General features: G+C 38.2%; 1 protein-coding gene across 1 annotated transcript in view; it reads left to right on the forward strand.

Moving 5' to 3' along the window:
* Positions 1–12,976, forward strand: part of LOC141399986 (uncharacterized) — a 260,823-nt gene extending 247,847 nt beyond the window's left edge. The window contains exon 4 of the mRNA XM_073979372.1: positions 12,485–12,976. Coding sequence (XP_073835473.1) covers positions 12,485–12,672 — 188 coding nt within the window. The 3' untranslated portion in view covers positions 12,673–12,976. The remainder of the gene's footprint in view (positions 1–12,484) is intronic.
* Positions 12,977–13,605: the final 629 nt, after the last annotated feature.

A 13,605-nucleotide genomic window follows, 5' to 3' on the forward strand; every position in this document is an offset into this window, starting at 1 on the left:
CTCTTGAACATTACCAGTTCTGTCTTGGTTGGGTTTACTCCAAGGCCATTGGCCTTTGCCCAGCGCGAAAGCGTCGATAATGCTCCCTGCATAAGCTCTGAAATGGTTGACGAAAACTTACCGGAAATCAGTAGTACTACGTTGTCCGCATAGGCAACAACAACTTTTATACTTTTATACCTTGATTGTCCAGATCAGTCAAATTATTGTTTACTAGCAAAGTGCCCCTTACTTAGTATGCGTTAAATATACAAAACAAATAAACAATATATAATATAGAATGGTGGAAACATTTTGTGTACTAATACGTACCTTTAGTTCGATTTTCGTCACGCCTACACATCAAGAGCAATCCACATTTTTTGAGATATTTTAATAGAGGTTCTCAGCGCAAGTACGGCCTAACCCAACAACCGCCATCCTCATTTCCAGCTCTATCTGTTCCCCCAAAACCAATTATAGAACTATTTATTACATTACATGTAAATACATAAAGACCTCTTCCTATTATTTCAAAATTCCCTTTACACAATAACAAATTGTACCAAATTTAGTACTATTTAGTACTTTTCCAACCCATAACTAAAAATTTCCAAAATTTTATCAATCCTGCAATTCAACAGGTATTTAAATTCCAAACTTGAGGCAGCTGCATCAGATCACCGAAATCCAAATTGTACCAAATTTAGTACCATTTAGTACTTTTCGTACCCATAAGTACCAATTTTCAAAACTACCTAAGTGCTATGTTCAAACAATAAGCTTAATTCCGATTTTCAGGATTCCAGATATATCCGATAACTCAAATCCAAATTTGGTACCATTTAGTACTATTCGTATCCAAAGTACGAATTTCCAAACCTACCTCTATCAACACTCCAACAGCAATTTTAATTCCGAATTTCACGATTCCAAATGTATCCCATCATTGAAATCTAAATTGTACCAAATTTAGTACTATTTAGTACTTTTCCTACCCATAACTAAAAATTTCCAAAACTTTATCAATCCTACACTCCAATAGTACTCCTTATTCCAAATCTCGGAATTTCAGCTATATCCGTTCACCCAAATCCAAATTGTACCAAATTTGGTACTATTTAGAACTATTCGTACCCAAGAGTACGAATATTCACAACTACATCAATCCTACACGCCAACAGTAATCTTAATTCCAAATTTCAGAAATACAGCTGCATCAGATCACCGTAATCCAAATTGTACCAAATTTAGTACTTTTTGTTCCCAAAGTTCCGAATTTCCAAACCTACCTCTATCCAACACTCCAAAAGTAATCTTAATTTTGAATTTCAGGATTCCAAATGTATCTGATCATCCAAATCCAAATTGTACCAAATTTGGTACCATTTAGTACTTTTCGTTGCCATAAGCACGAATTTCCAAAAGTATCCCAATCTCACACTCCAATAGTAATCTTATGCCAAGTTTACACTTGCGCTCCAAAATACACTGGATTTCACGAAATCCTGTAATACACCCCGGTGTTTACACTTATTTTTTGTTGATTTCAAACATATCACAATGATCAAGGTAGATGCATATGCGCAGCTGATCGAACATGAATGTTCAACACAAGTTGTTGTAAATTGAATTAAACATCAAAAATATACGACAATATAGAACTTTACAACTTTATTTCGAAAATTATCGTAAAATTATCAATATATCGTATTAATTGTGTATAGTACCAAACAAACAAAAAAAAAAAATAATAATAAAATAAATAAATAATGATTTTATCGTTGAGACATCATAATAATAAATTTTGATAGATAAATGTTGTGCCCAGAACCTGCAAAATATTAGTACTTGCAGTAGTTTTCCCGTTTAGTGCTAAAAATGCGTTCCCGTACACCGAAATCTAGCAAGACTTGCACTTCTCTTTAAACAAAAATAGCGCCGAATAACACCCTCTTCTCCTGTTTTCTGCCATAAAATTTTGGCCTAGTAGAAAATAGCAGCAAGCATGTTCATATGTTCATTGGTATCTAATATTATAACTGATGAGCTGATTTTGACATTTCTGCTGGAGTTTTTGCAATTTCCGTTCCCGTACTTTTTAGGAAATTTGTGTGGGGAAGCAATTTTTGACAATTCGCTCCATTTTCTTAAATTACCATTAAAAAAGTACGGGAACACAATGAAAAATAGCATTGTAACAAAGTAATTTAATATTTTTTCACATTGTATACAAATTTTGATACTAACATTTTTTGTTGCAGCAATTCGCACATCTACCTTGTTTATTGTCATACGTGAAAAGTGTTGCATCTTTTGGTACTTTTTTAGGCAAAAGCAAGGTTGTATATCATGTGTACTGTGATTTCGATGTTGATTTCGCTGAAATCACGAAATGAGATGATTTCATTTTTGTACGCAAAATCATGATAAATTTTGCTTGATTTCGCGCGAAATCACGAAAAGCTGTGAGTTGCTTATAGAGGCGGTGTCTACATGGCTCCTTATCTCCAGATCGATCAGTCTTTCGAGAGTCTTAAGGAGAAAGAATAATAAACTGATGGGTCTGTAGTCCTTTGGTGTAGTGTGACTAGGTTTTCCCGCTTTGGGAATGTAAGTAACTTTTACCTCTATCCACAGACCCGGTACATACGAGAGAGTCAAAAACGCCATATAGATCTCCTCCAGGATTTGATATAAACGTGGCGATGCAAATTGAAGCATCGCCGGCGTTATACCATCCGGTCTAGGTGACTTATATGGCTTGAAAGTGTTGACAGCCCATTTAATCTTATTTCTGTTAACCACCTTGTCAATAAGGTCCGAATCCATAGGCTTTTGAATTTGGAAGTCGTCACATTCACTATTGACGGTTTCCGCATCCTTACAGCCTGGGAAGTGGGTCTCTGCCAAGAGGTTAAGAGTCGCAGTAGCAGAGTCTGTCCACGCACCATCTTGCTTCTTGATACTTCCGATGGATTTAGGTTCCCTGGAGAGTAATCTTCGAAACCTAGCTTTACTGTCCCATTAAGATCTTCAACTGTTTCTATATTAATATTAAGAGTCAGTTGAGAACTCGTTAGTTCCGTGTACTTATCCCAGTTTGTTCTTCGCGGGTTCCTATAAGGAATTTGGCGACCTCCGTCCAAAAAGACATCAAAGAATATCTTCATATGATCCGAGAAGGAACATTCTTTAGATACCCTCCAATTTCTTAGGACGGAGTCATCTAGATTAGAGAGGGTTAGGTCGATGACCCTAAAGGTTGGATCATTACCCCAGTTACATATTCGTAAATTATATGAAAAATAAAATCGAATATTGACTCACCCCTTTTGTTGGTGTCCTTGCTGCCCCATTGAAAATGGTGAGCGTTTGCATCGCATCCCAGGATCACGTTGCAGGTACCCATCATATCATCGAGCAACCGTCGGATATCTAGGTTTGGTGGGTCTGGGTCCTCAAAAGGCATGTATACGGAGGGCAGTAGTGTGGTCATCCCCGTACCATGCTCCATCCTAACCGTGCACATGTCACCGTTGCTGTAATTAGATAAAAAGATTAGATGTAAGCTCTTTTTACTTACTATACAAGTCCTCACCTTGTCCCCCTCGGACGCGGCGAAGATGTCGAAATTGGCATTGCTTAGTCCAGAAACCTTATTCTTATAGATATAAGGCTCCTGGACTAAGACAATGTCCAGAATTTTCCTGGACGGAATATCGGATAGGGAGACCGCCGCAAGATCAGCTCCTTCCCACAGAGCGCCAAAACCCTCAACTGTCCGAAAAAGGACATTTCGTGACTTCTTGGCCAGACAGTTAATAACCTTGACACCCTTTCGTAAGAAGGCGCTGCCAAACTGTCGGTCTTCCTGATCTTCAGGTCCAGAAACTATGGCAGACCGAAGACCAGTTTCAAAAAGCAGCCAGTGACTGTCGCTGATTCTACCATTTGGGTCAGCTCTGTCGATGATTGCCAATTGAAGCTCTTTATCATCTGCCACTGTGACCGGCGGTATGGCTTTTTGCGTCCTTGACCGTGCGCCTTGGAGTTAACTTTTCCAGAGGAGGTGGATGCCTTTTCTGTACTCAGTTGCTTCCCCTTGGTTGTACGCTCAACGGCCGCCGCATACGAAGTTGATGGTTCAACCCCTCGGAGGAACGAACGCGCTTCACAGATATATGCTGCGGGGCACTGTTCGTTCCACCAGAAGACAATGTTTCCTTAGCTGACCTAACCATCTTCATATTGAAACCAGCATTTCCAGCCGCTTCACCCTTGCCTTTCGGAGCAGAATCGGGCTTTGAGGCAGAGCCCTTTACCGGTCGGTCACCACTAGGGGTGCCCGTTGGTTTGGAGGTTCGGGTTATGCTTCGGAACAGGTTTCGGCGCAGCACATTTGCCATAGGCAGGAGGCTTAGCCTGCGCCACTACTTTATCCGGCTCGTACTCCCTTTGCTAGAGCCATAGCAATCTTCCTGTGTAGACTTGGCTGGGATCACCGTAGTGTCCAGCTCATCATCAGTCTGGGTCAGATTCTGGAGCAATTCCTCCGGGAATACCCCAACTTTTAAAAGTGTGCGCTGCGTTGAGATTATTTGCGGAGGGAAGTTTCCAAAAGTCTCATGACAACGATTACAACATTTGCATTGCTCAATCTATATTGTCGAACGTATTGAAGAAAGTTGTCCACTTGATAGAGGACAAATTGTGCCAAAATTGGATCGTTTCGAAATTGTCGGAGGAGGAAAAAAGACAAAACAAAAATCATTTCCAATTTTGGTCCACGGGGGGTTTGAAAAGACAAACCCCCAGGGTCTCTGAGATATGTGAAGACAGAATCGCCTTCAGTTTCCCTCGGGCGGTGCTGACCCCACATAACTCAGAGACCACCTTCCCATCCGCCACCCGGGAAGACGCGCCCAGTAGAAGATTGGCAACTCCCGTGGGTTGCCATACATAAAGTAATTTTGACAACTGACGACTCCACTCAACGATAATTGCTATCGACAATCGACCCCCAAGTTTTCAGCAAAATTGATACTGATATTTTCATGATATATAATGTAAATATATATTTCATTTCTTTGGTGACCCATAGTGAAATTTGACGAAGAATTTTTTTGTCTTTGATGTCATCTCTCTAAAATTATGTTTTGAGGGACAATTTTGAATAAACTCAGATGAAGTCGGACTTTAACCCTAAAACTTGTTCTTCATTTTTAAATATTCCTGGCGATTACATAAGATTTACAGTTTTGGTGTGTTCTGAGACCTATAGTAAAATTTTATGACGAACAATTTTGTAGAATATTTGGATTTGCTGAAAAATAGCCGGTTCGTCAACTGAGATTCGCAACTTGAGTTGAAGATTGCCATACATAAAGTAATTTTGACAACTGGCAACTCCACTCAACGATAATTGCTATCGAAAATGAAGGATTCTTATTTTTGTTGTTTGTTAGGAAAGAGGTAGGGGTAAAATTCGATTGTATTATTTTCAACAATATATATGAAAAATTAATAAACGTTAATTATTTCCTACTATAACTGAAGTGTAGCTATTATTAGGCCATGTTTATATTATAGCCTTTTGCAGGGTTAACCTTCTTTATGAGGATTTATTTGAAATATAAGCAAACCCAACAAAAAGTTTGCATCCGCTGGAGTACATCTTTTCCTATGAATTCACTTATGAATTTTACAAGAGAGCGCGCAGCTAGGATGCACTCCATTTTGTTTCCACGGCACACAGCTAGGATGCACTCCATTTTCGATCCAAATCACAGCCTTTGATGTAGTATTTTGGATTGAATTTAAATGCAGTCTAAAGATGTTATAAAATGCAAGCCATTGCAAATATCCCAAAATAAATAAAATACATAGCTTATTCGTGTAAAACAAGAATATTGTTACGAATCTAACTGATAGTTTTAAGTTAATTTAGTTTAATTTCCGTTAATTTAAAAATTTGAATTTTAACATAACGTTTTATTACGCAGTTATTTTATTTAAGCAACAACAACTACCATGTAGAGCTCTCTTCATCATTCTAGTCGTTACATTACCTTTTGTTAATGTTCTTTTGTTTGTTTTGCCAAAATCATGTAATTATCGTTTAGTTTGTTACTTCTTTTCTTGCATTTATTTGTTGTTGTAATTACGTCATTGATCATCCCCCATGTATGTGAGTCTGGTTGTTCGCTTAGTGCGAATGTGCGTCTGTGTGTTCGTTGTACATATTCGAGGAGTTGCCAGACATTTCCTAGAGGACTCTCGAACAGGGAGACTTTGGGATATAAATACAGGGGAACTGGCAATGACGAGTGAGTTGTGTTTTAAGCGTTGAACTGAACAGATCGGTTAAATAAGAGCTGCGTGCTAACTAGAGACTTGCTGTGTGCTTTGTAATTAAAGTCGGTTCTGAATAAGTGTAATAAAGTAAATAAAGCATTGTAGAAACGTAATCTAAAACGAACCCTGTTTTATTTGGTACAAATCGTATCGGGGAATAAAACAACGTCTACACGGAGATTAGTTAAATCTAATTCCGTAACAATTGGTGTCAGCAGTGAGATTACGATCATCCTACAATGAAGTTTAAGGATCTACGAGTGGAAGACTTGAAGAAGGAGCTAAGCAAGTTGGAGTTGTGTTCTACTGGCAACAAGGCCGAACTACAAAAACGCTTGTTGGAAGAGTTCGAGCGCCGTGGAATGAACATCGATGAATATGAGTTCGACGGTAAGGAGGAAGTCGAGTTATCGGCAAAGGGCGAATCCAGCGTTGAGGAAATTTCGTCGGTAGCTGCCAGGGGTGACGATTTGAAATCAATGCTGGCTATGATGATGCTGGAAATGAAATCTGACAACAGTAAGATGTTAGAAGAGATGTCTAGAAAGAATGAAGAAAATTCCAGTAAAATGATGGAGAAATTAGATGCTAAAATGGAAGAAAATTCCAGAAAGAGTGAAGAATATTCCAGAAAGTTGGAGGAAAGATTTGCCAAATTCGACAACAAATTAGAGGAAAAGTTAGAAGAGAACTCTAGAAAAATCACCGAAAACTTAATGGCAGAGAATTCTAGGATGTTTGAAGAAAATTCAAGAAACTTAAAAGAGGAGTTGGAAGAGAATTCTAGAAAAATTAACGAGAAACTCGAGAATATCACGATGGAGATTGAAAAGAGAGTAGAGAACGTGGAGGTACAAATTAAAGAGTTGGATAAAAAGATTTTGTCTGTTGACGAGAAATTTCTGGCTCAAGATGAGAAGATTCTGGGCATAGAAAAGAAAATGTCGGAACTGGAAATTAAAGGCGGTCCAGTGAGAGCTATCCATAACGCGTTAAAAATTAAGCCTCCAGTGTTCGACGGCTCTACCTCTTTCAATGTGTTCAAATTACAGTTCGAGACAGTGGCTGCTAGAGATTCTTGGAACGACAACGAAAAGGCGGTATCACTCCTTATGGCATTGAAGGGTGATGCTGCTGACGTATTACAGAGTATCCCCCCGCTTCTAGAAACAGTTATGGGGATATAATGGCTGCTCTCGATCGTAAGTACGGTAGTGAACACAAGCAAGAGATCTACCGAATGGAACTGAGGGGAAGAGTCCAGAAGCCAAATGAGACCTTACAAGACTTTGCGGCTGATATAGAGCGGTTGGCGCAGTTGGCATATCCAGGAGAGACATCCATTGGTGGACCGCATAAAGATTGAGACATTTGCTAGTGGTATTCGTGATCCAGAGGTAAAATTTGCGACGTATGCGGCACCGATAGGAACATTGGCAGAAACCGTGTCATTTGCCCTGGCCCAAGAAACCGCGAAGATGCTGGTGAAACCTAAAGCTTACAACGTGTGGAAGCTGCAAGTTGAGGACAACAATTCCCAGACCGTTGTCGACCTGCTGAAAGATGCACTGATGCGGGTGAAACAAGGGGCTGCTAGAACGAAAAAGAGTTGTTATAACTGTCGTAAAGCTGGACACATTGCACGAGAATGCATATTGGAACGACCAAGGCCCAGATCCACCTCACCGCCTTCAAAAAGCGACGACCAACCGGTGGCCAAGTATCTGGAAAGAGAGATATCAGGTGAATCAAATAAAATGAATTCCGTCGATCACGAGGCGCCGCTGGCAGAGGGTGAAAACGATGGTCCCACAACTTAACGGTGAAAGGCTTCGTCAATGGTGTATTGCGTACCTTGACATTGGACACCGGTGCAACAAAGTCCATTATTAGACCGGATTTGGTAAAAGGGAAGGTATTGCCGTTAAATGGAGTCAAATTGCGGACGGCCACAGGCGAGACTACAACTGTGCATGGAAAGGCCTACCAAAGGCTGAGCATGGGTAGAAAATCTGTAAATTTCGATTTTGTAGTGGCCGATATTATGGACGAAGTTATACTTGGTGTAGACTTCATGATTGCCTTCGATATAAACCTGGACATAAAGCACCATGTGATGACTTGGTCCAATGTGGAAATACCGATTAATATGGGCTACAAAGAGAAGAAAAGCATGTGTCGCCCTAGCGCAGAATCTGACGAAATCGCTGTAGATGTCCGTACGCTGAAGGTGGAAGCCGCCGAAAAATGGCCAGTACGAAAGCGGAAAAATCTCGCAACGAGGAGGAAAAAGCGAAGATGTACGTCGAGGAAACGTCCATCGAAAAGCGGCCGTACAACAAGGAAGGACAAGTCCGATGAAGACCAGGTGGCACTTAGGAAGGTGACCACAAAGAAAGAAGGTATAACGTCAAGATTCCTGGAGAGAAAGCAACGTCCAGAAGAGCAGAAGTCCAAAGCTGACGCAGTAGAGGGTACATCTAAATCGGTTGCCACCACTACGGAACGAGAACTGCGTCTAGTCAAGAGGAACAGGCTTAAGCGGGAGGCAGTGTTACCAATGCCCATACCACAGAGAGGGAACTGTGCCTATTCGGGACGAACAGGCTTAAGCGGGAGGCAATGTTACGAATGTAACTGATAGGTTTAAGTTAATTTAGTTTAATTTCCGTTAATTTAAAAATTTGAATTGTAACGTAACGTTTTATTACGCAGTTATTTTATTTAAGCAACAACAACTACCATGTAGAACTCTCTTCATCATTCTAGTCGTTACATTACCTTTTGTTAATGTTCTTTTGTTTGTTTTGCCAAAATCATGTAATTATCGTTTAGTTTGTTACTTCTTTTCTTGCATTTATTTGTTGTTGTAATTACGTCATTGATCATCCCCCATGTATGTGAGTCTGGTTGTTCGCTTAGTGCGAATGTGCGTCTGTGTGTTCGTTGTACATATTCGAGGAGTTGCCAGACATTTTCTAGAGGACTCTCGAACAGGGAGACTTTGGGATATAAATGCAGGGGAACTGGCAATGACGAGTGAGTTGTGTTTTAAGCGTTGAACTGAACAGATCGGTTAAATAAGAGCTGCGTGCTAACTAGAGACTTGCTGTGTGCTTTGTAATTAAAGTCGGTCCTGAATAAGTGTAATAAAGTAAATAAAGCATTGTAGAAACGTAATCTAAAACGAACCCTGTTTTATTTGGTACAAATCGTATCGGGGAATAAAACAACGTCTACACGGAGATTAGTTAAATCTAATTCCGTAACAATATTAACTTTATTATATTATATTAACACAAATTATAAAAACTGTCCATTAAATTTGATCGTAACTAAGTTTACTTCCTCTACTCTGCTTTTAACACTCTTTCTTGTGTTCAGAAAAAAAAGAATGCGGCTGTAGGCTTGCTTGGATAGGGATCTTTAAACGAGTGCTTCCAAAATGTATCGAGCGCAGTGCATTTTCATAACTCCGTGTGGACTGCATCGAAAGATGTATTGAAATCATAACTCTGCATTGCACTACTTCCAAACTTTTTTGCTGGGAAGGAATTGACATTTTAAACCCGGTTATACATAAACGTACTATTATGAGCAGCAAATATACTGCCCTTAGTTGAAACATTCCCTATACTTAATTAATTTTAAATGAAACTTGCGTTGTTTGTTGATGAGAAAAAACATATTCTCAATTTCTTTAAATAAATATAACCGTTCTACAAGTTTTGTATATTATTTTGAGCAGGTGTGTCATGCGTATTGTTTTGAAAAATATGCCAAAATATTTGAAACATATTAAAATTCAGTCGGAATGAACCTTTTTACTACAACATTTATTGAAATGAAATTCATCAATATTGTGATGAAACAAACTTTTGAACATATACAGAAGCTGACTCTGTAAAAAGCCCCATATATTTTTCGCGTTTTTAGTTAATAATTCAACAAATTAAATAAACAGTACAACCTGTTGTATATTTAGACAGAATAAGCAAATACACCCAAGCCTCGTTTTTCACAATTTATAGAACCTGACCTAAAGTCTTTTTAAATTAGCACATTATGTGATTTCATTTTACGAAATCCTAGAAATAAATGTAGTTTATTTATATATATATATATATATATATATATATATATATATATATATATTTTTGCTTTTTGCGTCATTTGTTTACGTATACACACGCACGCAAAAACACATACACACGCACACAACACACAGACACGATAATTCCCAGCAAACTAGAGTTGTATAGTTCATGAACAATAAAAGGAATGCAGCTGTTTTGTCTGTGGTAAAACCGGCAAAAGTAGTAAAAGTTACAAACTGCGCTCATATGAATTGTATGGTGTCTGATGTAAAGGAACGGTTTTCAAGTAAAAAGTGGTAAAACTTGAAGATTCTTGCACGTAAAGGAACAGAGCTATTAATAACGAAAACTACGGAAAACGAATTTCGCCGTGCAGGAGGAATTAGTCGGCTTTTACACAGTATACTTTCGTCACGGAGACGACGTCCTTTCTTGCTCTCCGTTTTCGCTTCATTCGTATTTTTGTAAGTAGGGTTGCATTTTCGGGGATTTTTGTGCCAATGGTACATCTTTACCTAAGCGTACTATTCAAGTACCGAATGTACAAAAATGTTTTAATGAAATATGTTGAAATTGAGATTACAAAATATGTGTATAGATTGATTCTGATGAAAAACATCATTGCAGGTAAGAAAGACAATAAATGAGTGCAATAAAAGAATTATTTTGTGTATGAATTCACATCAATAATACTTTTCCGTACGCTTTCTTCCCATCTTTGCCACTACATTTTCCCACCCTGAAAACATGTACGAATGAACATCAAAACGGAAACTTCGATATGGTGTCGTCAAAACGACACTGTGTAAAAGCCGACTTACAAAAATATGTAAAAAGCGGACCGTGTAAAAACCGCTTTATTGCCATGGTTAGTCTTCTTTATGAGGAGTTATTGACATACACACAATGGAATTGACTTTTGAAATCCAGTGGATTTATTAGGTGATTCAAAATGCGAATTCAGAGGTAGTCTTCATTTGCTGTCAAAAATTTTTTTGCGCGAAATATCCACAAAAGTGAGAAGAAAACGATAAAATATTCTTCGCGAAGCTTAAATAAAGATGTAGTACACAGATATTCTTTAAAGAAGCGAAATATTTGTTATTTATTTTTGTTCAAAATAATGTTTTGCCAACAAATAAAGACATCAGTTGGTATTATTCATGGCACAATTACCTAGGTAGATGTGTCAGGCCAGCTGGTCGAATTTAAAACGTCAAAAAAACTAGGAATTCGTCATGCAAAATCAGAACAAAAATCATATGATTCGTGTTTTCTGTGTTTTGATTGGTCAAATAATTTTGCCGCGATGTTCATATGCCAAGGCGAATTGTTTTGCTTTTCGCCTTTTATACAAATGTTGACATCATGGCCCAATTACAGGTCCTACAGCAAGCGGATTCAGAGAAAAACAACGATTTGAAATGTCAAAATTCATAACCAAAGGCGAACATTTTTGTAGATACATACAAAACATTTATTTATTTCATAAACAACTTTACATTAATTCAAGTCATCGTGCCAATAGAAAAGAATTAAATTATATTACATTTATGCATGTTGACACTACCCCCAACAGTTATGTATATCAAAAAGACTTTAGTACAATAATAAAAAAAAATTAAAATTTGAGATAAAATAACCTTACGCTCATCAGAAGGCAATAAATTCAAAAAATATATATAGAGCATGGGCTAATCTTTGTCTTACATTGATGGGCAAGGCAAGATCTGTTCCACTATTCCACCATGAGTGTAGGTGAAAATCTAACATCCCCAACAAAGAGCAAATTCATATTATATTGTTATGAATGGAACTGATAGGTTTAAGTTAATTTAGTTTAATTTCCGTTAATTTAAAAATTTGAATTGTAACGTAAAGTTTTATTACGCAGTTACTTTATTTAAGCAACAACAATTATCATGTAGAATTATCTTCATTATTCTAGATGTTCTTTACCTTTCATTAATGTGCTTTTGTTTTGTTTTGCCACAATCATGTAATTATTGTTTAGTTTGTTACTTATTTATTGCACTTGTTTGTTGTTGTAGTTACGTCATTACTGTGCTTGTCGTGTATTCCCCCATGTATGTATGTGAGTATGGTTGTTCGCTTAGTGCGAATGTGCGTCTGTGTGTTCGCTGCACAGATTCGAGATGTTGCCATATGTGTTCTGGAGGACTCTAGAACAGGGAGACTTTGGGGTATAAATACCGGGGAAATGGCAATGACGGAGTAGTTGTGTTTTAAGCGTTGAACTGAACAGATCGGTTAACGAATAGCTGCATGCTAACTAGAGACTTGCTGTGTGCTTAGTAATTAAAGTCGGTTCCGAATAAGTGTAATAAAGTAAATAAAGCATTGTAGAAACGTAATCTAAAACGAACCCTGTTTTATTTGGTACAAATCGTATCGGGGAATAAAACAACGTCTACACGGAGATTAGTTAAATCTAATTCCGTAACAATTGGTGTCAGGAAGTGAGATTACGATAATCCTACAATGAAGATGAAGTTCAAGGATCTACGAAAGGAAGATTTGAAGAAGGAGCTAAGTAAGTTGGAGTTGTGTTCTACTGACAACAAGGCCGAACTACAAAAATGCTTGTTGGAAGAGTTCGAGCGCCGTGGAATGAACATCGACGAATATGAGATTGATATTAGAGATGAAACTTCAGACGCGGTTCCGAGTTATACGGAGGTTGCAAAAGTTATTGCAGTAACGTTGGCGAAGGAATTTAGTAAGAGAATGGAAGAGGAATCTATTGCAATAAATGAAAGCTTCAAATGTCTGACGGAGGAATTCGACGAAAAATTGGAAGAATTAGAGGCAAAAATCAGCGAAAGACTCGATAATATTACGCAAGTTATTGGAAAGTGATTCGAGGTTATGGAAAACCATTTAAAGAAATTGGATAGGCAATTTCTGGCCCACGACGAGAAGATTGTGAATCTGGAAAAGAAAATGTCTGAACTGAAAATCAAAGGAGGACCAGTGCGAGTTATTGATAACACTCTGAAAATCAAGCCTCCTGAATTCGACGGATCTACATCGTTTGATGTCTTCAAATTACAATTTGAGACGGTTGCTTCGAGAAATTCGTGGAACGATAACGAAAAGGCGGTTCGACTACTTATGGCATTGAAGGGCGGTGCTGCTGACGTATTACAGA

The sequence above is a fragment of the Musca autumnalis genome, unplaced genomic scaffold, assembly GCF_047663935.1.
Source record: "Musca autumnalis isolate F117 unplaced genomic scaffold, ASM4766393v1 scaffold_3, whole genome shotgun sequence".
Taxonomy (NCBI): Eukaryota; Metazoa; Arthropoda; class Insecta; order Diptera; family Muscidae; genus Musca; species Musca autumnalis.